Genomic DNA, 25,878 nt, shown 5'->3' on the forward strand with positions numbered 1-25,878 from the left:
TTGGCACATGTGACAAATAAAGTTTGATTTTAATATGAATGACAGTCATCCAATATGCTGTAATAGAAATAAGGCCATGCTCATGAAAAAATAAATGTCGTCACTCATCTTAAACGGCACTGCCGCCACTGGTGTACATGTGTCTGTCTAAATGCGTGTGTGTGTGACCTGAAGTCCTCTAGGTTCCCCTGGATGTCTGGTAGCAGTGTGTCCTGTAGCAGCTGTGTGTACTGTCTGTGTAGCTCCTCTGGGATCAGCTCAGGTCTCCGCCGATCTGGGAACACACAACAGCATGTTAGCCAACACACACACACACACGAACGAGCAGGCACACACACACACACTCACACAGTCTCAAGCTGTCTTTCTTTTTTGGAAACGTTCTAATCAATTACACTAGACGATACACTACTGTATTGCTATAACTGTTACTAAACTTATACAAGACCTGAGAGGATTATGTGAAAACAAAAAGGGTTGAAACAGCTTACCTAGTTCAGAGGCAATAGACTCAGGCACAGCTACTTTCAGATTCTGCAAGGGAAAAATAATCAAATATCTAACCAAAAAAAAGACTCTTTCAGCAACAAATCCCAACAAACACAAATATAATTTCCTTTTCCTCCATCATAGCAGATAAAGACTACATTTAAGACAATACTAAGCATCTTGCAGATCAGCAGAAGCACACCGTTAGTAAAGGAACTTGGCTGTCCAGACACACTCGCACCTAGTGGACAAAGGTTCCTCGAGCAACATAGGGAAGACTGGAGAGAAGATAGAAGAGCAGAAGAGAGGAAAAAAGAGGATCTGATGGATGGTGCTGGGGTTTTAATTCACACACGCTAGTAATGTGCGGGTTGACTCATAACCCGCAGATCCTGCAGTAATATCCACGAGGCGGGTTTAGGGTCATGAAATAGTGTGTGGCTGAAGGGTGGGTGGCTGGCTGGCGGGTTGAATAAAGAGACCACAATACCTTAAAAAGTCCATAAATGTATCATTCTTGTGCAATTTATATCTATAGGCTACATTTCTTTAATTATGTGACGCTATCTGGTACCAGTGCATAACCCTAAGATTTAGGGCCTAACAGTACGTGCATCAAATAGCTTGCAGGCCAATTGCCAAATACTTTTGGGAACGGGCAGAAAAAGTTAACGTCAATCCACGGCGGCTAAAAAAGAACTGTGTCTTTAATTGAATAAGAGAAAAGCTGAGAAATGGAGAGTTGAAAATAAAGTGAAGGGAGGGCCAGAAAAATAATGTTTAGAAAAGATTTGGTGAAGTGGTAAAAGAGGATGATAGCATTGCTATCAGCCATGTTATGTGTGATGATTGTGAGGTGCTGTACAAATTCGACAGTCAGAAGACAGGGACTTCAAGTAGGCCTATGGCATGTCAAGAAAACTATAGCCTACTGTTCAGATCGATTAAATGGAAAATGAAATCAGGACACTGATTGTAGGTCTATAACCTCTAACATAGTGTTAATATTTTTATATGATTTAACTATGCAAGTCAGTTAAGAACAAATTCTTATTTACAATGACACCCTAACCCGGACGACGCTGAGACAATTGTGCACTGCCCTATGGGACTCCCAATCACAGCCGGTTGTGATACAGCCTGGAATCGAAACAGGGTCTGTAGTGACGCCTCTAGCACTGAGATGCAGTGCCTTAGACCGCTACGCCACTCAGGATCCTACAGAAGTAAGCGTTTCTTGCAGTAAAATTATATAACAAATGTAGGCAAAAAAATGTACTCTGGAACAGCAGTGGAGAAATACAATTTATTTCTTTCAGCATCTTGAGAAAATGTGAATACGCAGTTAGATACCGTCTGTAGAGGTGCTATCTTTATCAGCAGCTGATAGTATTTCAACCACACATAAAATATGCATCCAAGCCAAACTGAAATCTTATCAGAACATGTTGGGTCGTTTTCACAGCTTTCTATTTCCTTACAACCGGTCAAACTGATGTCATTTGAAAATTTTGTCCAGAAAATCATAGGTGTGGGGGAGCTGTCGCTGTGGGACGTTAAGTGTGTTGCTTAAGGGCACAATGACATCTAGGGTTTGATACCAGCAACCCTCTGGTTGCCAGCTCATCTCCTGCCAGATTTTTCCCATCGGATCCGGAGATTCGAACTGGCAACCTTCTGGTTGCAGGCTCGCCTCTCTAACCGCTAGTGTGTTTGTATGCATGTGTAATTGCATGCATCCATGCGTGCCTTTGCGTGTGCTCCCACATAATGTATGTGTACATGTGTCTTACCGCTGCTCGGTCCATAAAGAAAGTATAGAAATCCATGAAGATCCGTCTGGTCTCTTTGGAGTTGGTCTGCTTGTACAGGTCAGCGTAAAGGTAGCACAGCTAGGAGAGGACAAGGACAACATTAGGTCTTAAATACTGACCAATGCCTTCTTGGGTCAAACCACCAAAGTGCTAGAGAGTAAATGCTGTACCCTATTAGAAAAAATTGTTTATTAGGGATGCAAAATGTCACCATATTTTATTTTGGGACAGTTACCAGAATTTTGTACACCTTGGGCTCTATTTTAACAAACCTAACGCAATGGTACATCTAAGCGCAGGCAGTAACACTGTCAGAAATATTTTACAATTTTCGGCGCACTTGCTGCTGTTGCGGTGAAAGGGCTGGGTTGTGATGAATAAACAAGTTGTGGGTGTGTCGAGGCTAGGCCCTTCATTGGCCAATCAGAATGTGCTCCATGGCGAAATATGTGACTCGTTTCAGGAAACTAGGCATATGGCGCACGTCACTACTTCACAGGAGTGTAATTTTTTTATCAAAATGCATTTTTGGGCAGGAAGGCCTTTCTAGTGACTTAATAACAAACTTGTATCCCATCCATAAATACAAATACAATTGTTAAATTATGAGCCTAGTTGGTTTAGCCACGGAAAAAGACAGGAACCTTCCCGCTAGCGATGATTGGCTGAGATAATGGATGGGCTGGACATGCCGGGAGATAAGTTTGGATTGGTCTGCCATGTAGCTCGCTTCTGTCAATAACGTGAGCTGTTAAGTATGTGTGACAGTTCTTTCTACCAAGCCGTTTTTGAAAGACATAACATTAGACATTGAGACCTACAAACGTTTTGCTACTTTTCTCAACAACATTGATGCCCTGAATTTAGCAGGCGCTATTGACAGATCAGTAGGAAAAAGTGATGGGCTACTTTCTGCACACATCCTTAGTCCTGTATTGACACTTTGCCTGTTTGATGGTTCGTCTGAGGGCATAGCGGGATTTCTTATAAGCTTCCGGGTTAGAGTCCCACTCCTTGAAAGTAGCAGCTCCAGCCTTTAGCTCAGTGCGGCTGCACTGGTTGGGGTATGTACGTATGGTCACTGTGGGGACGACGTCATCATTGCACTTATTGATGAAGCCAATGACAGATGTGGTGTACTCCTCAATGCCATTGGCGGAACCCGGAACATACTCTAGTCTGCGCTAGCAAAACAGTCCTGTAGCTTAGCATCTGCTTCATCTGACCACTTTTTTATTTATCTAGTCATTGGTGCTTCCCGCTTTAATTTTTGGGAGAGCTTTGTATGCATATCTGTGTGTGGAGTATAGGTGGTCCAGAGTTCTTTTCCCTCTGGTTGCACATTTAACACGTTGATAGAAATAAGGTAAAACTGATTTAAGTTCCCCTGCATTAAAGTCCCCGGCTACTAGGAGCACCACCTCTGGGTGATCGTTTTCTTGTTTGCTTATGGCGGAATACAGCTCATTCAATGCTATCTTGGTGCCAGCCTCTGACTGTGGTGGTATGTAAACAGCTCCAAAGAATATAGATTAAAACTCTCTCGGTAGGTAATGTTGTCTGCAGCTTATCATGAGAAACTCAGGCGAGCAATGGCTCAAGACTTCCTTAGATATCGTGCACCAGCTGTTGTTTACAAAAATACATGAACCGCCGCCCCTTGTCTTACCAGACGCCGTTGTTCTATCCTGCTGGTACATTGTATAACCAGCCAGCTGTATGTTGATATTGTCGTCATATAGCCACGACTCCGTGGAGCATAAGATGTTACAGTTTTTAATGTCCCGTTGGTAGTTTAATCTTCCCAATAACTCGTCCATTTTATTGTCCAAAGACTGCATGATGGGGATTTATTAGATCGCCTCCTATTCCTCAGAAGGCAGCCCGCCCTCCGGCCTCTCTTTCTCCGCCTCCTCTTCATGCAGATCACTTGGGTTGGGGCCTGTTCCGGAGGGAGCCGTATATCCTCCACCTCGGGCTCGTCAGAGTCGTTAAAGAAAAAAGATTCTGATAGTCCGTTGTGAGTAATCGCAGACCTGATGTCTAGAAGTTATTTTCGGTCATAAGAGACGGTAGCGGCAACATTATGTACAAAAATAGTAAAAAAATAAGTTACAAACAACGCAGATAAACAAACTAAAAAACACAATCGGTTGGGGGCACGTAAAACGCCTGCCTTCTGCTCCGGCGCCATTTTTTCACAAGTACTATCACTGTACCGTTTACACCTTCTGTATCCTGTGCATGTGACAAATAAACTTAGATTTGATATAGCATGTGTTTACCACATGGCCAAACATGTGAATCCTTAAAGAGATGGGTGGGGTTACGGCTTAACTTCTTGGTGACAGGGGGCAGTATTCGGAAATTCAGATGAATAACGTGCCCAAATTAAACTGCCTGCTACTCGGGCCCAGAAGGTAGGATATGCATATTAGTAGATTTGGATAGAAAACACTCTGAAGTTTCTAAAACAGTTTGAATGATGTCTGTGAGTATAACAGAACTCATACGGCAGGCAAAAACCTGAGAATAAATCCAACCAGGAAGTGGTTTGTAGTTTTTCAAGTGATTGCCTATCCAAACTAAAAAGTGGGGTTACAAGCTTATCAACTTTCAAAGCAGAATAACTTTCCCATTGTTCCTCAACTGCAGTATATGATATACCATTATCTAGCTCTGAGTCTGTACTTTTATCCAATGTAAAAAACACAATTTCAAATGTTGCTACATAAGACCGAATCGAGGTGGTTGGTCACATATGCGGTTGCTTCAAGTTGTGTACTTACGGTCTTTTATGTATTGCTTTGGAATCAACCCCAATTCCAATGTTATTCCATTATAGTTTGTTAAATGGGTTACAGCAATGAAATAACAAACTGTAGATCTATCTTTGCTAAATACGTTAACTTGAACCCATTTGCAGTCCACATTGCTCTAATTAATCGCATAGTACCTAGGACCATGCCTCTGGACTACCTGGCATGATGACTCCTTGCTGTCCCCAGTCCACCTGGCCATGCTGCTGCTAGTTTCAACTGTTCTGCCTGCGGCTATGGAACCCTGACCTGTTCACCGGACGTGCTTGTTGCACCCTCGACAACTACTATGATTATTATTATTTGACCATGCTGGTCATTTATGAACATTTTAACATCTTGACCATGTTCTGTTATAATATCCACCCGGCACAGCCAGAAGAGGACTGGCCACCCCTCATAGCCTGGTTCCTCTCTAGGTTTCTTCCTAGGTTTTTGGCTTTTCTAGGGAGTTTTTCCTAGGGAGTTTTTCCTAGCCACCGTGCTTCTTTCACATGCATTGCTTGCTGTTTGGGGTTTTAGGCTGGGTTTCTGTACAGCACTTTGAGATATCAGCTAATGTACGAAGGGCTATATAAATAAATTTGATTTGATTTGATTTATAGGGGCTAGGCCTACTGTCAATTGCATTATGGCTGAGCATGGACATGCCAAACAGTGTCAATAAGCAAGATTAAATAATAATTTAAATCAAATTCTAAACAAAATAAACAACAACTTGTTTTAAATAGGCTATGCCACACTTACAGGCACCATCATTTCTTTTCGTGGGTATAAAATATTAAAACAAGGCAGACTATGGAGGGTTTTACACACATCCAAACATTTCACAGTAGCTGGATCCAATATAGATCCAATATATACACTACCATTCAAAAGTTTGGGGTCACTTAGAAATGTCCTTGTTTTTTAAAGAAAAGCAAATGTTTTGTCCATTAAAATAACATCAAATTGATCAGAAATACAGTGTAGACATTGTTAATGTTGTAAATGACTATTGTAGCTGGAAACGGCATATTTTTTTAATGGAATATCTACATAGGCGTACAGAGGCCCATTATCAGCACCATCACTCCTGTGTTCCAATGGCACGTTGTGTTAGCTAATCCAAGTTTATCATTTTAAAAGTCTAATTGATCATTAGAAAACCCTTTTGCAATTATGTTACCACAGCTGAAAATGGTTGTGCTGATTAAAGATGCGATAAAACTGGCCATCTTTAGACTAGTTGAGTATCTGGAGCATCAGCATTTGTAGGTTTGATTACAGGCTCAAAATGGCTAGAAACAAATAACTTTCTTCTGAAACTCGTCAGTCTATTCTTGTTCTGAGAAATTAAGGCTATTCCATGTGATAAATTGCCAAGAAACTGAAGATCTCATACATCACTGTGTACTACTCCCATCACAGAACAGCGCAAACTGGCTCTAACCAGAATAGAAAAAGTTGTGGGAGGCCCTGGTGCACAACTGAGCAAGAGGACAAGTACATTAGAGTGTCTAGTTTGAGAAACATACGCCTCAAGTCCTCAACTGGCAGCTTCGTTAAATAGTACCCGCAAAACACCAGTCTCAACATCAACAGTGAAGACGCGACTCCGGGATGCTGGCCTCTAGGCAGAGTTCCTCTGTCCAGTGTCTGATTTCTTTTGCCAATCTTAATCTTTTCTTTTTATTGGCCAGTCTGAGATATGGCTTTTTCTTTGCAACTCTGCCTAGAAGGCCACTATCCCGGAGTCACCTCTTCACTGTTGACGTTGAGACTAATGAAGCTGCCAGTTGAGGACTTGTGAGGCATCTGTTAACCGTTAATAATCACCGCGTGCAATACGGTTTGGAAACATCAGAAATTCTACTTTCATATCACTCCAAAATTATTTTAAAAATACAAAAGATGCACTTACTGTGCTCCATTTTAACAGATTCCCATGGAGGTGTTTTGCATTGCACTTCCTGAGCTAATGGAAACTCGGTAGGGAACAAAAAAAAAAACATCTCAAAGCTGTGTTTCACAAAGAACCTTAGTGGAAATTTGTGGTAAAACAGCTAACAGTAAGTGTATCTTTTGTATTCGTAAAGTTATTTTGGGATCATAATTAAGTTTCCAAAACCATATCGCAACCAAAGATAATGTTTCTAGAAAGAGCGTTTCACATTCGACCAGATCACCTCAGCTAATCAAAAGGGGCGTAGAATGAGCCCAATGTAGTATTGGATTCATGAGAAGGGCTAACCTAACCTATGACATGACCCGTCACCTTATGTATTACTGCTCCCCGTTGAAAGAAGTGACATCTCAAAAAGACAAACAAAAAATGATACAACCCAAATGGTTCCTAGCCTTCCACGCATGCTTTATGTCCCTAACACCAAAACAAAATAATATTAAATGTATATATATTTTTTTATACAACTTAACTAGAGAATCTAATAGAAAAACACAACACTTTAATAACCTTGGTGTGCGCGCGTGTGTGTATATGTACAGTGAGCGTGTATGTATGTGGTGGTCTTACCAGAGGTGCAGGGTCAAACTGAGAGACCACGTGATGGAGGAAGGCGGCCAGGTGTGCGGGCCGAGACTTGAGCAGCTCTATACTCTGGAAACAACAACACTGACCATTGATCTGAGAGACAGGGAGATAGAGAGATAGAGAGACAGGGTAGAGATCAACAGAAAGATAGAGTTGAGTAAGAGAGAGATATCAACTCCGTTGTCTTGTGGTAAAAGTGTTTTCACCCTGAGATTGAGAGGTTGGCGGTTTGATCCCCGGTCGAATCATACCAAAGACTATAAAAATGGGACCTGATGCCTCTTGGCATTCAGCATTAAGGAGATGGATTGCGGTAAGGCGCTGTGACAGACTAGCATCCTGTCCGGGCGTGTACTTTTACATCAATCTGCCTCACGCTACTGTCTTGGCTTTATTTTCCCAGGCTTGCTAAGAGAGAGAGAGTCATCGAGAGAATGAGACAGACAGGCACAAAATGAGAGACAGCCAGAGAGAGATAGACAGCCGGAGGCAGTCAGACGGAGCCAGACAGTCAGAGCCAGACAGACACGACAGCTAGCCAGCAGTCTAGCAGTAGTCCACCAGTACCTCTTCCTGCTCGGTGTCAAAGTAGTCGTCCTCTGCTCCGATGATCTGGGGGTTGAGACGGGACAAGGGGCTGCCCACACTACACTGGAAGTTACAGTTCTGAATCACACATACACCACACACACACACACACACACACACACACACACACACACACACACACACACACGAGCATGACTTCCTTCTAAATCTAGTGTTGGGAGTAAACAACAAATATACTGTGTGTGTGCGTCTCTGTCTCACCAAGTCCGGCGTGTCCTCGGCGTCAGGTGAGGGGCAGGAGTTGAGGCTGTCTCGGGGGTTAGTCTTTGGGCTATGGCAGGGGGTCTCTCTTTGGCACGGACTCTCAGGGAGGGGACTGGGAGACACCTGAAATACAGAGACACACACACCATTCACATACTGTATAACATTTGCCAGTCTCCGATTTTGAATGGGCATTGTGGTAGTGATGCCACACGCTCCAGTCAAATTTTCTGATAGAAAAGTATTCGGGGCTCCCGAGTGGCGCAGTGGTCTAAGACACTGCAGTACCTGGTTCTAATCCAGGTTGCATCACATCCGGTCGTGATTGGGAGTCCCATAGGGCGGCGCACAATTGGCCCAGCGTCGTCTGGGTTTGGCCGGGGTAGGCCGTCATTGTAAATAAGAATTAGTTCTTAAACTGACTTGCCTAGTTAAAATAGGAATTGGCATTTCAGTTTACTTCCTGGCTGACCCTGTATAAGGCATATTTCACGGCACCTATTGGGTGTATGTGACAATAAAACATATGATGATTATTTTTTATTCCAGTACAATGGTATTGTATTGAGAATGCCAATTCACATGTAGTTGTCATGGAGCGTCTGGTGGTGATAATAGACAGGCTAATTGGCCAGGTTGACTCACAGTGTTATTGGTCCAGGTTCCGTTGCTGCCGCTCTCTACCTGTGAGGGGGTCTGCTCTCCATCAGCCACCCCAACGCCCCCCCCCTCACCGTCCCAGGCGGAGAGGGAGCCATCCTGAAAACACACACACCTACTATAAATGGGTGGCAGGCCAGGCAGTAACTGCGCTGTCCCTTTGAGAGTGTGTCTGTACCTGTGAGATAGAGACAGCAAGAGAGTGTTTGTGTGTGTGTGTGTGTCTATGGGAGAGAGAGTGTGTTTGTTTTTGTGTGCTTGTTTACATATGCACGTACATGTGTGTGAACATATGTATGTGTGTATACCTGAGGTGTGCCTGTGGCCTTTCTGAGCTGGCCATGCAGCAGAGGAATGTGTTTCTTGGCCTCCTGGATGTCCTTCAGTACTTTCGCTATGGGGTTCCTGCTGTACTCATCCTTCATAGCCTGGACATAACGTGACATAACACAGGACACAGCACACGTAAGGAGAGGAATTAGGTAGAAAGGGAGGGGGCGGGTGGGTGGAAGAGAGAAGAGGAGGTGTGTATGTATGTATGTATGTATGTATGTATGTATGTATGTATGTATGTATGTATGTATGTATGTATGTATGTATGTGTGTGTGTGTGTCAGTGAAAGAGAGAGGGAGAGTGTGTGTGAGTGTACATGCGTGTTTGTGTGTCCAGTTCCCACAGTCCTAGTTTTAGTTCATGGTCTATCATAGAAGGAAGTGAAACTAAGGGGAGGGCAACATGGGGTCAGTGTTTATCAGTGGTTACCCATGGTAACTGTAGTGGTAACTGTTTAGTGGTTAGGATTATTGGCTTTTGGGAAATGTAACCACTACTTTCTTAACAAAAATGAAAGGAATTCATAATAAAAAAAGACTTACAACAGAAACAGAAAAGACACAGCAGAAATAGAAAATCTAACATTACACATCAATGGTGAAGATACATGTAATACAGAAGCACTGAATATTCTAGAGGCAAAACAAAAGGACTTTGAGGAACTCAGGAAATATTAGCTTTCATTTATAAAAAATAAAGAGAAAATTTGATTGAGAATGGCAAAAAAAGCATCTAAGGTTTTTCCTAAACCTTCAATATAGAAACGCGACCAAAAAAATAGTTAAACAATGGAGAAATCCTTATCTCACTAACAGAGATCTTGAATGAGGAAGCAAAATAGTTTTTACAAATGTTCTCTTGTATTGCTCAAAGAACCAAAAAGTCCCTACCAGATATTATTCATCACGATCAGACGGGGTTTTTAAAAGGAAGATATATTAGAGACAACATTAGACATCCACTAGAAATAATGGAAAACTATAAGAATGCAGGGAAACCAGATATAATCTTTATAGCATAATTTCAGAAAGCATTTGATACAGTACATCTAGAATATGTTTATAAGTGCCTGGATTTTTTTACATTCTGGAGAATCTCTCATAAAATGGGTAAAAGTCAGGTACAATAAAATAATAAATTAAGGTTACTTCTGAGAACTTTGAATTGTCAAGAGGCGTAAAACAAGGTTGCCCTCTATCACCATACTTATTTATTATGGCCATTGAACTGTTAACTTGAACTATTTATTATTCTGGCTAATGATAACATTAAGGGGCAAAAAATTAAGGGATTAGAGATAAAAGTATCAATCTATGCCAATAATTCAAGTTCTCATGAGTCCTCAATCTTCAAGGGCCTCAATGTGAACCTGGATCATTTCTCCAGTTTGTGGACTAAAACCCAACTACAATAAGTGTACTATATTACGGATTGGGTCTCTAAAAGATACAAACTTTAAATTGTCATGTGTTCTCCTGGTTAAATGGTCAGATGGTTAAGTCGAAAAGATACAAACTTTATCCCGAAAAAGTTGAGCGATCTTGCAACGATTAATTTTGATCGAAAACTTAGCATAGTTACCTCTACGGTTTCAAGATTCTATCTATTTGCGGGAAGAATACCCAGATGAATTCTCTAGTGATATCGCACTTTACATATTTATTCATGATTCCAGGAGAATCCTGTTTCAAATCATGCGAGAGAAAAAAAAAAATCACTTTATTTGGAATGTCAAACCAGATAAAGATAAATGCGTATATTTATAATGAACATGAGTTAAAACTATTAAATTAAACAAAACATCTCTCTTAAAGCCTTCATTGTATCTAAATCCAAACGGGTTTTCTAGGTAAGCTACTAAGACAGGCCCATCATATGTTTAAGACTGGGCTCTTTTAGCTTTTTGCAGTTCAAGGGTAATTTCAGTGTAGGAAAGGATGAAACAGCGTCTGTGCCACCAGTAAGTACAGATAGTAGTATAAATCCCCTCGCACGGTCCCCACAGCCGGACAACTTTCTCATGGCTTCTGGAGGGAAATGCTGTAGGAATGCTCAACCGGTGTCGCACATTCAGACAGAAACTTTCAACCGGTTCTCCCCATTAAGCAGCGAGTCGGAGTCAGAGGCCGAGCCTTCGCTGGTCTCTACTCCTCCCGTTACGGGGTCTGAGACGGCGAAGCCTCCCACCATTAGCTCTGACAAACTGAAAACCCTAGTCATTGGTGACTCCATTACCCGCAGTATTAGACTTAAAACGAATCATCCAGCGATCATACACTGTTTACCAGGGGGGAGGGCTACCAACGTTAAGGATAATCTGAAGATGGTGCTGGCTAAAGCTAAAACTGGTGAGTGTAAAGAGTATAGGGATATTGTTATCCACGTCGGCACCAACGATGTTAGGATGAAACAGTCAGAGGTCACCAAGTGCAACATAGCTTCAGCGTGTATATCAGCTAGAAAGATGTGTCGGCATCGAGTAATTGTCTCTGGCCCCCTCCCAGTTAGGGGGAGTGATGAGCTCTACAGCAGAGTCTCACAACTCAATCGCTGGTTGAAAACGTTTTTTTGCCCCTCCCAAAAGATAGAATTTGTAGATAAGTGGCCCTCTTTCTAGGACTCACCCACAAACAGGACCAAGCCTGGCCTGTTTAGGAGTGACAGACTCCATCCTAGCTGGAGGGGTGCTCTCATCTTATCTACGAACATAGACAGGGCTCTAACTCCCCTAGCTCCACAATGAAATAGGGTGCAGGCCAGGCAGCAGGCTGTTAGCCAGCCTGCCAGCTTAGTGGAGTCTGCCAATAGCACAGTCAGTGTAGTCAGCTCAGCTATTCCCAAGTGCAAGTTAAGTGTTTTAAAAAATACAATTATTTGAGGTGAGGAGGAGGATTGTTTAAGATACTATTTCAGGAGAACAGAATATGAGTTGGCCTACTGTATGTTATCTGGCTATGCGCCATGCCATAGGCTTGTTCATTTATCAGACAAGATATGCTTATACAGTGCATTCGGAAAAGTATTCAGACCCCTTCACTTTTTCATCTCAAGGATGATCAATGGAAACAGGATGCATCGGAGCTCAATTTCGAGTCTCATAGCAAAGGGTCTCAATACTTAGGTAAATAAGGTATTTCTGGTTTTTATAATACATTTGTAAAAATGTTTAAAAAACAGTTTTTGCTATGTCATTATGGGGTATTGTTTGTAGATTGAGGGGGAAAAAACGATTTAATAAATTTTAGAATAAGTCTGTAACGTAACAAAATGTTGTAAAAGTGAAGGGGTCTGAATACTTTGCGAATGCACTGTAGTCCCGTGTCATTATTTTATATTATATGATTTTACAGTAAGAAGAATATAACTTAACTTAGCTGAATAAAATAAGAGGATATTATTCTTCCTATTCAGGAGCAAGTCTGCATATGAAGTGGCTACCTTGAGCATAAAAGTGATCATTTGAAACAGGTCCTATATGCTAAATTTAGAATTATTTGGCAACTTTAGTTGTGAATGATATAAACCTTAGAAATCAAAACATATATGGGCTGCATAATGCGACTGTAGGCTATTAATTATTTGAAAAAGTCACAAAAAAAGCTTGCACTATGTTCCTTGCCTCAGGCTGCAAACACTGTATTCTTATCAAGTGATAATATTTTCACCCATCAGACTATTCTCAATTTAATCTTGTCTTTATTAATACTGTATGTAGAAATGGGCAGGACATTCATATGCACTCGAATAGCGAATGGAGGCCGCTTTCCTGCCAGTTAGTTTTTCCAAGCTGGGTAGGCTACTCATGTTATTTCACTACATGTATCAACCACTGTTTGAGGAGCATGTAGCCTCTCGCTACGCGACAGGTGATATTCCTCCCAAACTCTGTATATCATGGGCTCTCCAACCCTGTTCCTGCAGCTACCCTGTGCTTAATTTGGGAAACCAAGTAAAATCTGTTCAGGAACATTGATAGTAACATGTTTTCACAAGGAAACATATTTAATTCAACTGTTGACAGCCCCTCTCCCTGCATGCTTGAGAAAGGAATGAAGGAGAGAGAGAGATGGAAACGCATGGTGTTCAGATATTCTGTAGCTAATGTGTCATCCTGTATGAGGAAAAAAAAACTATTACTAGGCTATTCAAAATCAAATACAAATTCACTATAAATGTAGGCTAACTCTTTAAGCGAGTTGGGTACTACCAACGCATGTCCAGAGGGCATTAGAGGAGATTACCGTGACTGTGACGTGTGGCTCAGTTGGTAAAGCATGGTGCTTGCAATACTAGGGTTGTGGGTTTGATTCCCATGGGGGACCAGCAAGTGCTGGATAAGAGCGTCTGCTAAATGTCATAAATATAAATGTATAGTGGTAATAAGGTCACCGCAAAAACCCTAGGTGAGTCTAAGGCTTAAGAGGGTGTGAACGATGCTAAATGGGCATAAACAAAGAGCAGCACTGTAGCTGTTCAATGTGAAAGGTTATCCTTATTATACAACAATAGGCAATTTAATACTGTTAATGGTTTGCCTAGTGGGGGAAGTTGGTGAGAATGTTGAGAGAATCCATTTAGGCAATTTGGTGAAAGTATTCCTTCTCTAAATATATGTTTCCCAAGGATTCATGTAGAGCAAGTGTGAAAATCGAAAATGTTTGAATGCCTTTTTCTCCAAAATGGGATTACAAATGTATACATTTTTAAAGCAGCATTACTTCCCCAATTTCAAATTTTGGAACATAAGACTGAAGAGAGATAGGGGCGGTCACATGACATTCAAGGAAACTCAGTGAGTATTCTATGCTACACTAGAATGATGCCACTACTATGGATGCTGCTAGGAACTGAATCGTGCTGTAAATTAACATAATGAATAAGCAGCAACGTGCGCAATGACATCATTAAGCGTTTGATGACAATTTAATGTGTGAATGATTTGTATTTAATCTGGGTCTGTATTTGGGCTCCTGAGCGGTGCAGCGGTCTAAGGCACTGCATCTCAGTGATAGAGGCGTCACTACAGATCCTGGTTCGATCCCGGGCTGTATCACAACTGGCCGTGATCGAGAGTCCCATAGTGCGGCGCACATTGGCCCAGCATCGTCCGGGTTAGGGGAGGGTTTGGCCGGGGTAGGCCGTCATTGTAAAATAAGAATTTGTTCTTAACTGACTTGCCTAGTTAAATAAAGGTACAAAATAAAATAGAAATCAAATAGTATCATAGGGCGGACCTCATCCTAGATCAGCAGTCCTACTCTGAGATGCTTTATGAACATGGCTCCAGGTCCTATGAACCTAACTATAATAAAACACTGTCAATTCCAAAGAATACTCGGAATTTGAATTATCTCATTCAAATCAAAGATTAAAAGTTCAACTAGATGACTGTCTCATCTCCTCATGTAGAAAACTTCAGAGTTTGGATACTATGTGTGTGTGTCTTGCCTGTAAGTCCTGCTGCTCCTTGGACAGCATCTTCTGTAAGATGTCCACCTTCTGGCTGTGTACAGCGTTATTCTCCTCCTTAGAGACCAACCAAAATGAAGAAAAACAGAAATTATAAGAGTGTTTGCTTCCGGACAGGACAGCGACAAGTGCAGCAGAGGGAGAGTGACAGCTTTATGAAAAAATTGAGGAAACTAGTGAGAGAAGCGTGAGAATACAGATCCAGTTAGAAAGTGAAAGAGGTAGAGTGAGTGGGGGTGGGTGGAGGCTGAAGTGGGAAGGAGGACGGGGGGATGGGGACGGGTGAAGAAGGGATGTGGAAATGTGGAGGCCGAGAGAGACAGAACTAAAAAGAGACACGTCTGAAATGGATGGCACCCTACTCTACATTGTGAAAAGAATGCCATTTCAGTTGCAGCCACAGAGCAAGGTGGCCGTCGGTCGTACCCAGAGGGGCAGAGGGGAGATGTGGTCCTGGGGACTGGTGGAGGTGGAGCAGCGCTTCCCTGTTCCCCCCATTGTTCCCGGAGAGTGGGGTGAGGAGAGGGACGACGACAGGACCCCTGGGTCTCCAACCTCGCCCTCTGACAGGGGGATTTGGGCCAGTCCCGGGGGCCTCCCCAGCACTGTGAGGGCCACATAGGAGCCCGCTGACACAGAGAGACAAGAGAGTCCGGTTACATTATAAAGCTACTACTTGTTAGCTTTAAGAAAGTGCGTCTCTTGAAGAGCCGGTGATTTTACAAGTCTATGAACAATCAGATATAAAACTGGAACTTTGACTTACATTTGATTAACTTTACGACTTCTACATGGTTTGAATGTGTTACTAAGCTCCCGTTGACCTGCAACAAAAACAGAACATCTGCTATATGTCACATCAACGTCAATCAAATGAAATACAACACTTTCTATGGGAGGACTACGCATTCTGTCCCAGATTGGAAGCCCCATATTAGTTCAGGGGTACATTCAACAGGAGCAGGTGTATGTAACTCTTTCCATGCCAAGAAACACCTTATTTCTTTCTAAATGTTCATTCATTTTAAATTGACATTTTAGTCATTTAGCAGACACTCTAATCCAGAGCGATTTATAGGAGCAATTAGGGTTAAGTGCTTTGCTCAAGATAACATCAACAGATTTTTCCCATAGTTGGCTCAGAGATTCGAACCAGCTACCTTTCAGTAAACTGGCCCAACCTGCAGCACTACCTGCCCATTCAAGCGTAAACATCCATACATCCATGCATGACTAAGTGAAGATTTTACTTAAAGGGAAGATGTACCTATAGACTTCCATTCATAGCAGAAACGCTAATTAACAATGTCTCGCAAAACTACCTTCAACTTCTTTAAAATGAACACAGAGACATAAAAATGGTATCAATTAGTTAATCTGACTCTGGGTAAGTAGAAAAGGGCTTAATTGCCAAAGTCTCACACTTTCCCTTTAGGAGAAAGTTTGGATTCCCCCTCACAGACGAACAATTCATTTTCTGCACTGACACTACGCACAGAATGAAGGTATCCTGCCCTTTCCTCATGACATTGGAATACATTGCCATGTTATGGTGTAGCTCCTCATCAACCCAGCAGGGGGCAGAGTTGGAAACTATGCAGGGAGCCTAATCCATGACCCACAACCTACCTTTGTAGCCTGCAGGGTTCTCTTGTCTGAGGCGGGATGAAGTTGCCCCAACACACTGATCTTGGGTCAGTTTAGCATTTTCCCTACTAATGGTTGAGTTTAGGGGACACTGATCCTAGATCTGTACCTAGGGGAAACATCACCTGATCGGTCTCTGTCTAAGAGACAGTGGCAGAATGAAGTTCCCCCTTCACACTGATCGGTTTAGCAAATTCGGTTTAGCATTTCGGTTGAAATGCATAAGGTAAGATTTTGGAAAGATAAACTGATCCTAGATCTAAGGGTTATCTCAGACAATAATACAATTGCGGAATTGCGTCAGATGATGAATTAAGTTCTGGGGGGAGACATGTTAGAAAATGTACTAACTAATGACACTAGCGAAGTCTCCACCCCTCTAAACAAAAACTCTCAGCAAGTTTCGGGCAAGTCTATGGGCCAAATAGAACCTGCGAAAATGTGATTTGTCCAAAATGATCAGACACAAAAAATCTGTGTACCGGAACAAAGTTCCTCGTTAGTCATCTCATCCCACAGTCTATTGACAGATGCTACTACATGCACTACATTACATGCATCTGTCAATGAAAGATTAGGCTAAGGGTAATGTCTAGGAGGAGTGTAATGGGCCCCAGAGAGGGAATGAGCCTCACCTTGATGATCCTATCACCCGTCTGGACGCCCGCTCGCATGGCAGAGCCATCTGCAGAAAAAGACAGTACAGGACAGGACACGTAATGGGAATGAGAATTATAAAAAGGTTAGCGATATTACTGCATCCAACTGTATAATGACACATTCAGAGATAAATCCAATACATTGTATTGTTGCCTTGGATATCAAGACTATATGATGTAGAATATATATTCATATTCTGCTCTGCTCCCAATCAAACATGTTGATCTAACGTCAGAGGTTTACACCCCCAAGATATGCACTTACATTTCCTTAAAACAATATATATATTATACATACATTTTTAAATTAGTGGCCCTAGTGGGAATCGAACCAGCTACCCTAGGGTTGCAAGCACCATGCTTTACCAGTTAAAGGAATACTTCGGGATTTTTGGCAATGAGGGCCGTTATCTACTTCCCCAGAGTCAGATGAACTTGTGGATACCATTTATGTCTCTGTGTCCAGAATGAAGGAAGTTAGAGGTAGTTTCTTGAGGGCCAATGCTAACTAGCGTTAGCACAATAGGTATCATCATAATTTCCTTGACTACAGCACAGGAATGTGTAGATTAGAATAGGATGGAAAAGGCCTTACCCTCTTTGACCAGCTGCACAAATACAGGGTTGTCTCCGCTCACCGTCAGCCCAAAGCCATTCTCATCTTTCTGGATGATCACACAACGCTGGACAAGCCCTACACAGACAGACAGACAGAAGAGGAAGATATGGTGGGTTACACACCATCACAACACAACACACGGGTTGGCAAAGTGACAGGAAACAAGGATGGCGATGTGGGACACGGTGTGTGACGGGGCATAATACGCACTATGGGTGTCAAACTGTTTTCCTATATATAGGGCAATGTGTCTGCTTGGTGGCAGAGGTACTCTTTCAATAGCTCAGCTCTGTATTTGTGGCTAGTAGTTTTTATAAAATGTTGACGAGGCCTGGGGAAAATGGCTTTTGAAACTTCAATTAAGTGGCAGGCATGAATGATTGATACCAAAGGATACCTTTTTTCAAATACTTAATACGCCCCAGTTATTATAGAACTTCACGCTCTTCTTCAAAAGCCTTTAACACATGGATGCATTTTGTAAAGTGCTTATTGTTGTTAAAGGGATAGTTCAGCTAAATTGCATATTAGATATTTGTTCCCTGAACTTGAAAGCAGTCTATGCACAAGGACAGAATAACACAAACATGTGGATTGCAGTCACTCGTTGTCCATAGACTGCTTTAAGGTAAGGAAACAAATATCTAAACAAATTTGCTGAACTATCCCTTTAATATCAGTATTATGCCAAGATATGCCATTATTCATAGCAGCCTAACACATGACCTTCTAAGAACCCAGCTTGACACTCATATAAGGACACGTTGTTTGGGGAACATTGATATAAGTGACAACAACACCCCTGTCATGTTTACTTGAACACAGATTGAGTTGTTTGAGATGCAAAGAGAGACACACACAGGATCACACCAGTTCACATGCAGGTGAGTTTCACTAACAGAGGTCAAACACAATGGTTCACCCAAACCAATATCATCATTATATACAGGGAGTGCATATTGTAAAAGCCAAATGAGAAAGCAGATTAAACTAGTAATCCAGGTTGCAGGAGGTACAGCAAGACATTTTGCAATGTCAAATAATGGCAAAAATGTTGCAAACCAACAACTTATTACTCAATGTATTGCTTTGGTTTTAAACTAGCCACTGACACTAACTGATACTGTACATAATTATTTCTGCATAGAAAAGTACTGGGTGGACTGCCTAAGAGTTTTTTTGTTGTTGTTTTAAAACCGCAACATTTTATCTCCGCAGCCAAGGAGGACCTCAAAAAATTTGGTGGGTGACCACGCCATTCGCCACGGCCACCACCTAAGCCCCACATTGAACCAGAAAAACCCCTGCTATAATAGCATTTTCTAGCCAAGAACCAAAGTAAATTCATGTCCCCCAGTTAGCATGCTTTAAATGTCATGCCCAAATCACATCAAAGATACTGGGCTACACAATCCCTTTCAGATATGAGTTGGACATGAAATTGAAAGCATGCTAACTGGGGGACATTGACATACATTGGTTTTTGGTTACAAAATGCTAACATTAACGGTTGGTGGCAGTAGCTAGCTTAATGACAGCAAAGCATGTAAATAAATAGGTAATTTGGCTGAACTGCCCCTTTAACATTTTAGAGTGAAATGTATTTTCAGGCCTAAATAGGAGTCTTCATACATTGTGCATTTTTACCCCCTCAAACCCTCCTGGTAGCGTTCCTTCATCAACCCAAACATCTTCCTTCACGCTGCTCTGGCCAGGTAACACTAAAACATCCGGACAATGTTTGTCAAACACAGTGGGAAAGTTCACTGCCAGGGCAATAAAAGGCAAGGCTGAGTTTAATCGAGATAAAATAAACTGAGAACAAAGGAGGTGTAGGACTCATGTTAGGGCGTGAGTGAATGACAGGGGGACACATGGCAGAAGGACTGGGGACTTCACCACATAAATCAGTCACCACACACTAACGGGGTATATCTCAATAGGGGAGCAAAATGTCCACTTCTACTTGCCTCCCTTAGTTTGCACTGAATTTAACAGATTGGATAAGTGATAGGTGAAATGTGAAAAAAAGCCTAGTCCTGGTGAAACTGGCTTTCACCTGTCCACTGGCCAGTTACCGCATGTCAGATGAAGGAAATGACAGGAAAGGGAAAGGAGGTCATTTGAAAGACTATTGAGACACAGCCGTTTAGACCATCTTACCACAGGACTCAGAGTGGATTCCCTCGGCTACTACACAGCCAGTCTGCTGCACAGGCATGTCTAGTACAACACGGCAGACAGGTCAACACGACAGACAGTTGTGTTGTACACAACCAGGACACACAGAGGGGGAAAAAAAAACACCAAAAGCCAAGAAAATCAAAAAGGAAACATTGGGAGGGAGGCGAAAATAAACAATGACAGATAAAAAGTGAGTCTTTATCCCCAGTGTGACTACGCACCTTACAGTCTGAATTTTGTTGCAAATAGTAATTGTTTCTGATAACGCACCCTTGAACACAAACAAAACTGAAATGGTAACTGAGGGTATGAATGTTAAAAAAGATGAGCAGTATTCAAAAGAATAATGATTCTGAGGAAGGCCTAAAATGGCGCTCATACAAAGAAAACGAAGGCATAAAGATAAATGTTTCTCAACTTTTTTTGTACCAGTTTTTTCCTCCTTGCGGGACAGCTTACATTAAAACTAGCTCTGTATAACTGACCAGATTAGAGTCTCAGGGACCGTTCAGCAACATAACATGGACCGGAGGTTGAGAAACACTGATATATACTGTATATTGTTAGGCTTAAATGGAATGTTTTCATTATTCCCTAGACCTACAAGTAACATTCACAATACACTAACAACCTTGTGTGGTACCAGACCATTCAGAATATCCTATGAGGGTAATTTTAAATCAACGGCGAATTAAAGCGTAATTAAAATTCAAACCTGGAACCTTAGTGTAGTGGACACCATACCACTTCTGTTTAGTCCAATTTCTCAGTGAGAAGAACAGTGTTCAAAGCGACAACGCCTAGTACTGAGGATACATTTACACTACAAACAGCTTTGACTAGGAAAGATGCTGTCACCAGGGCATTCAATAGTCACGCCAAGAAAGTCTTTCATATAGTCAAGCAAGAGAGGGACTTTGGTGCTGCGTTTGTCTGTAGAGCAGACTACCTCATCACATGACTAGGGCTCAAAGTGCACTTTCAACCTCAAACTCCAGCAGCTGTAACTGTGTGTGTCTTGCATCCTCAGACTCCAGCAGCAGTGACGTGTGTACGAGTGTGCATGTATTACTGTGACTGTGTGCGCGTGCGTATATGTGTGTGTGTGTGTATGTGAGAGAATGTGTCTGTTTCATTTAGCTGCTGCTGGCATTTCCCCAGTCTAACAGAAGATAAGCATCAGCCTGGTGCTGCGTGTTTATCTGTCTGTCAGCTGGGGAGCCACGGCGCTCCCATTTCACCCCCCACCCCAGACCAAACATTAGCTCCTAGTCTCCAGAGTGGAGCTTTAATACCAGGGTCATATTCATTAACAGTCTCGGACCCCTAGGCAACCCAAATCCTAGGCAACTGGTACATTGTAGGAGGCAATAAGAACCTCGTTTTGGTTGCGAAACATTTTCGGTTGAAAAACGGTTTGCTAAGGAAAACATAAATGTACCTTTCTTATTGGACAAGGTAGTCCAACCTCGCTTCGGTTTCTTTTCTTCAGTTTGGTGTCTAGTGAATAGACACTGGTATTACACTGGCGCTACAGCAGCCCCCTAGGCTACAGCATGTCACCGCAGCACTTTCTCTTGTTGAGACACTGCATAATTAACATTCCATTATCTAATGTGAGATAGTGAGAGAATTGGCGTGCTACCTACCGCAGGATCAATGACAAGTTTACAGACCGAAACGGGACGATAACAAATGATTGGCTTCAGCATGCATTGATGTCAAGGGGAGACTAAAGCCCTTTCAAGATGATTTGATACGTAGTTAGATACAGGGACTCCGATAATATACTGGAACGATACATTTTAGTTTGAAACGATTCGGTGCGATTCGGTTTGATTAGAGGAACGAATCAATGCGATTCGGTTTGATGTGATACGATTGCACTAACATTTGTCGCATAAACACATTCATTTTCCATTCTGCTGCTGATGGAGCTCATGAGCTGGGCCTCTCTGACCTGGATCTGTCTGAGCTGACGTGTGTTTGTGTGTGTAATTGATATACACCTTCCTTATATCGAGTTGCACACCCATTTGCCCTCAGAACAGCCACAATTCATCGGGGCATGGACTCTACAAGGTGTCGAAAGCGTTCCACAGGGATGCTGGCCCGTGCTGACTCCAATGCTTCCCACAGTTGTGTAAAGTTGGCTGGATCTCCTTTGGGTGGTGGACCATTCCTGATACACACGGGAAAATGTTGAAAAACCCAGCAGTTCTTGACACACCTGGCACCTACTACCATACCCCGTTCAATGGCACACAAATATTGTCTTGCCCATTAACCCTCTGAATGGCTTTAAAAATCCTTATTTAACCTGTTTCCTCCCCTTTATCTATTTACATTACATTTACATTTAAGTCATTTAGCAGACGCTCTTATCCAGAGCGACTTACAAATTGGTGCATTCACCTTATGATATCCAGTGGAACAACCACTTTACAATAGTGCATCAAATCTTTTAACCTGTTAGGGCTAGGGGGCAGCATTTGCACGTCTGGATAAAAAAATGTACCCGATTTAATCTGGTTACTAATCCTACCCAGTAACTAGAATATGCATATACTTATTATATATGGATAGAAAACACTCTAAAGTTTCTAAAACTGTTTGAATGGTGTCTGTGAGTATAACAGAACTCATTTGGCAGGCAAAACCCTGAGACATTTTCTGACAGGAAGTGGATACCTGATGTGTTGTATTACCTTTAAACCTATCCCATTGAAAAACACAGGGGCTGAGGAATATTTTGGCACTTCCTATTGCTTCCACTAGATGTCACCAGCCTTTACAAAGTGTTTTGAGTCTTCTGGAGGGAGATCTGACCGAACAAGAGCCATGGAACGATGATGTCCCATTAGACACCTGGCGCGCGAGTTCATGTTGGGTACCCTCGTTCCAATACGTTATAAAAAAGTATGCATTCGTCCACCTTGAATATTATTCATGTTCTGGTTAAAAAAGGCCCTAATGATTTATGCTATACAACGTTTGACATGTTTGAACGAACGTAAATATATTTTTTCCCCTCGTTCATGACGAGAAGTCCGGCTGGCTTAGATCATGTGCTAACAAGACGGAGATTTTTGGACATAAATGATGAGCTTTTTTGAACAAAACTACATTCGTTATGGACCTGTGATACCTGGAAGTGACATCTGATGAAGAGAATCAAAGGTAATGGATTATTTACATAGTATTTTCGATTTTAGATCTCCCCAACATGACGTCTAGTCTGTATCGCAACGCGTATTTTTCTGGGCGCAGTGCTCAGATTATTGCAAAGTGTGATTTCCCAGTAAGGTTCTTTTTAAATCTGGCAAGTTGATTGCGTTCAAGAGATGTAAATCTATAATTCTTTAAATGACAATATAATATTTTACCAATGTTTTCTAATTTTAATTATTTAATTTGTGACGCTGACTTGACTGCCGGTTATTGGAGGGAAACGATTTCCTCAACATCAATGCCATAGTAAAACGCTGTTTTTGGATATAAATATGAACTTGATAGAACTAAAAATGCATGCATTGTCTAACATAATGTCCTAGGAGTGTCATCTGATGGAGATTGTAAAAGGTTAGTGCATCATTTTAGCTGGTTTTATGGTTTTGGTGACCCTGTCTTTGACTTGACAAAACATTACACACAACTCTTGTAAATGTACTGTCCTAACATACTCTAAATTTATGCTTTCGCCGTAAAACCTTTTTGAAATCGTAAAACGTGGTTAGATTAAGGAGATGTTTATCTTTCAAAGGGTGTAAAATAGTTGTATGTTTGAAAAATTTGAATTTTGACATTTATTTGGATTCAAATTTGCCGCTCTTGAAATGCACCTGCTGTTGATGGAGTGCACCACGGGTGGCACGCTAGCGTCCCACCTAGCCCATAGAGGTTAAGGGGGGGGTTAGAAGGGGTTAGAAGGATTACTTTATCCTATCCTAGGTATTCCTTAAAGAGGTGGGGTTTCAGGTGTCTCCGGAAGGTGGTGACTGACTCCGCTGTCCTGGCGTCGTGAGGGAGCTTGTTCCACCATTGGGGTGCCAGAGCAGCGAACAGTTTTGACTGGGCTGAGCGGGAACTGTGCTTCCTCAGAGGTAGGGGGGCCAGCAGGCCAGAGGTGGATGAACGCAGTGCCCTTGTTTGGGTGTAGGGCCTGATCAGAGCCTGAAGGTATGGAGGTGCCGTTCCCTTCACAGCTCCGTAGGCAATCACCATGGTCTTGTAGCGGATGCGAGCTTCAACTGGAAGCCAGTGGAGAAAGCGGAGGAGCGGGGTGACGTGAGAGAACTTGGGAAGGTTAATCTAATCTACACTGATTGAAGTGGATTTAACAGGTGACATCAATAAGGGATCATAGCTTTCACCTGGTCTGTAAATGTCATCGAAAGAGCAGGTGTTCCTAATGTTGTGTGCACTCAGTGTATATGTCTATGTTGTATTTAGGCACCTGAGCTGAGAAATAAGGTAAAGTGGGAAACTACCACTCCACTATCAGTTAGGGAGGGGGCATTGTTTTCTTTTGTCCCTCCCCCTACAGCTTTCGAGGAACGGGACACGGACACTTACAAGAAAGCCCTCTACGACATCCGACGAGCCATCAAACATGGAAAAGGTCAATATCGGACCAAGAATGAATTCTACTACACCGGCTCCGAAGCTTGTCGGATTTTCCAGGGTTTTCAGACTATTATGGACTACAAAGGGAAACCCAGCCATGAGTTGCCCAGTGACTCAAACCTCCCAGACGAGCTGAATGCCTTCTATGCTCACTTCGAGGCAAACAACTGTGTGATCGCTCTCTCTGTGGCTGATGTGATTCTCAGAGGATGCACACACCCTCTGGCAAGTGTCTACACAGACATTTTCAACATCTTGTCCCAGTCTAATCTCCCAACATGTTTCAAGCAGACCACATGTTCCAAGAACTTGCCTAAATGACTATTGTTCCGTAGCACTCACATCTGCAACCAAGAAATACTTTGAAAGGCTGGTCATGGCACACAACACCATAATACCAAACATCCTGGGCCCACTCCAATTCGCATACCGCCCAAACAGATCCACAGACGAAGCTCTCTCTATTACACTTCACACTGCTGTCTCCCACCTGGACAAGAGGAATATCTATGTGAGAATGCTGTTCATTGACTACAGCTCAGCGTTTAACACCATAGTCCCCTCCAAGCTCATCACCAAGCTCGGGACCCTGGGACTGAACACATCCCTCTGCAACTGGATCCGGGATTTTCTGACGGCCAGCCCCAGCTGGTGACGGTTGGTAAGAACACATCTGCCATGCTGATCATCAACACAGGGGCCCCTCAGGGGTGTGTGCTTAATCTACTCCTGTACTCCCTGTTCACCCACGACCGTGTGGCCATGCAGCACCATCAAGTTTTCTGATGTCACTACGGTGGTAGGTCTGATCACCGACAACGATGAGACCGCCTACAGGGATGAAGTGAGAGACCTGGCAGTGTGGTGCCAGGACAACAACCTCTCCCTAACCTTCAACAAGACAAAGGAGCTGATCGTGGACTACAGGAAGCGGAGGGGCGAGCATGCACCCATCCACATCGACGGGGCTGTAGTGGAGAAGGTCAAGAGCTTCAAAACATTTTTTTTGTTTTTATATTATTTTTATTTATTTTTTGTACTTTTTACCCCTTTTTCTCACCAAGTTCGTGATATCGAATTGGTAGTTACAGTATTGTCCCATCGCTGCAACTCCCATACGGACTAGGAAAAGGCGAAGGTCGAGAGCCATGCATCCTCCGAAACACGACTCTGCCAAGCCGCACTGCTTATTGACACACTGTTCGCTTAACC

The 25,878-nt window shown here is 42.5% G+C and overlaps 1 protein-coding gene across 4 annotated transcripts in view; it reads right to left on the minus strand.

Moving 5' to 3' along the window:
- LOC106567565 (rho guanine nucleotide exchange factor 12) overlaps positions 1 to 25,878 on the minus strand; it is a 143,780-nt gene that overhangs the window by 40,071 nt on the left and 77,831 nt on the right. The window contains exons 1-14 of one of the 4 annotated variants that reach the window (XM_014137029.3): positions 20,756 to 20,966; positions 17,833 to 17,931; positions 17,214 to 17,263; positions 15,698 to 15,755; positions 15,358 to 15,560; positions 14,911 to 14,988; positions 9,437 to 9,556; positions 9,114 to 9,227; positions 8,466 to 8,591; positions 8,223 to 8,321; positions 7,638 to 7,748; positions 2,283 to 2,381; positions 492 to 534; positions 169 to 274 (exon numbers count right to left, since the gene is read on the minus strand). In XM_014137029.3, the coding sequence (XP_013992504.3) occupies positions 169 to 274; positions 492 to 534; positions 2,283 to 2,381; positions 7,638 to 7,748; positions 8,223 to 8,321; positions 8,466 to 8,591; positions 9,114 to 9,227; positions 9,437 to 9,556; positions 14,911 to 14,988; positions 15,358 to 15,560; positions 15,698 to 15,755; positions 17,214 to 17,252 (1,196 nt within the window). In that variant the 5' untranslated portion in view covers positions 17,253 to 17,263; positions 17,833 to 17,931; positions 20,756 to 20,966. Of the gene's footprint in view, positions 1 to 168; positions 275 to 491; positions 535 to 2,282; positions 2,382 to 7,637; positions 7,749 to 8,222; positions 8,322 to 8,465; positions 8,592 to 9,113; positions 9,228 to 9,436; positions 9,557 to 14,910; positions 14,989 to 15,357; positions 15,561 to 15,697; positions 15,756 to 17,213; positions 17,264 to 17,832; positions 17,932 to 20,019; positions 20,716 to 20,755; positions 20,967 to 25,878 lie in introns of those variants that run through there. The other 3 variants (XM_014137026.3, XM_014137024.3, XM_014137028.3) reach the window with 3 other exon arrangements.

This window comes from Salmo salar, chromosome 13 (assembly GCF_965601325.2).
Source record: "Salmo salar chromosome 13, fSalSal1, whole genome shotgun sequence".
Lineage (NCBI taxonomy): Eukaryota > Metazoa > Chordata > Actinopteri > Salmoniformes > Salmonidae > Salmo > Salmo salar.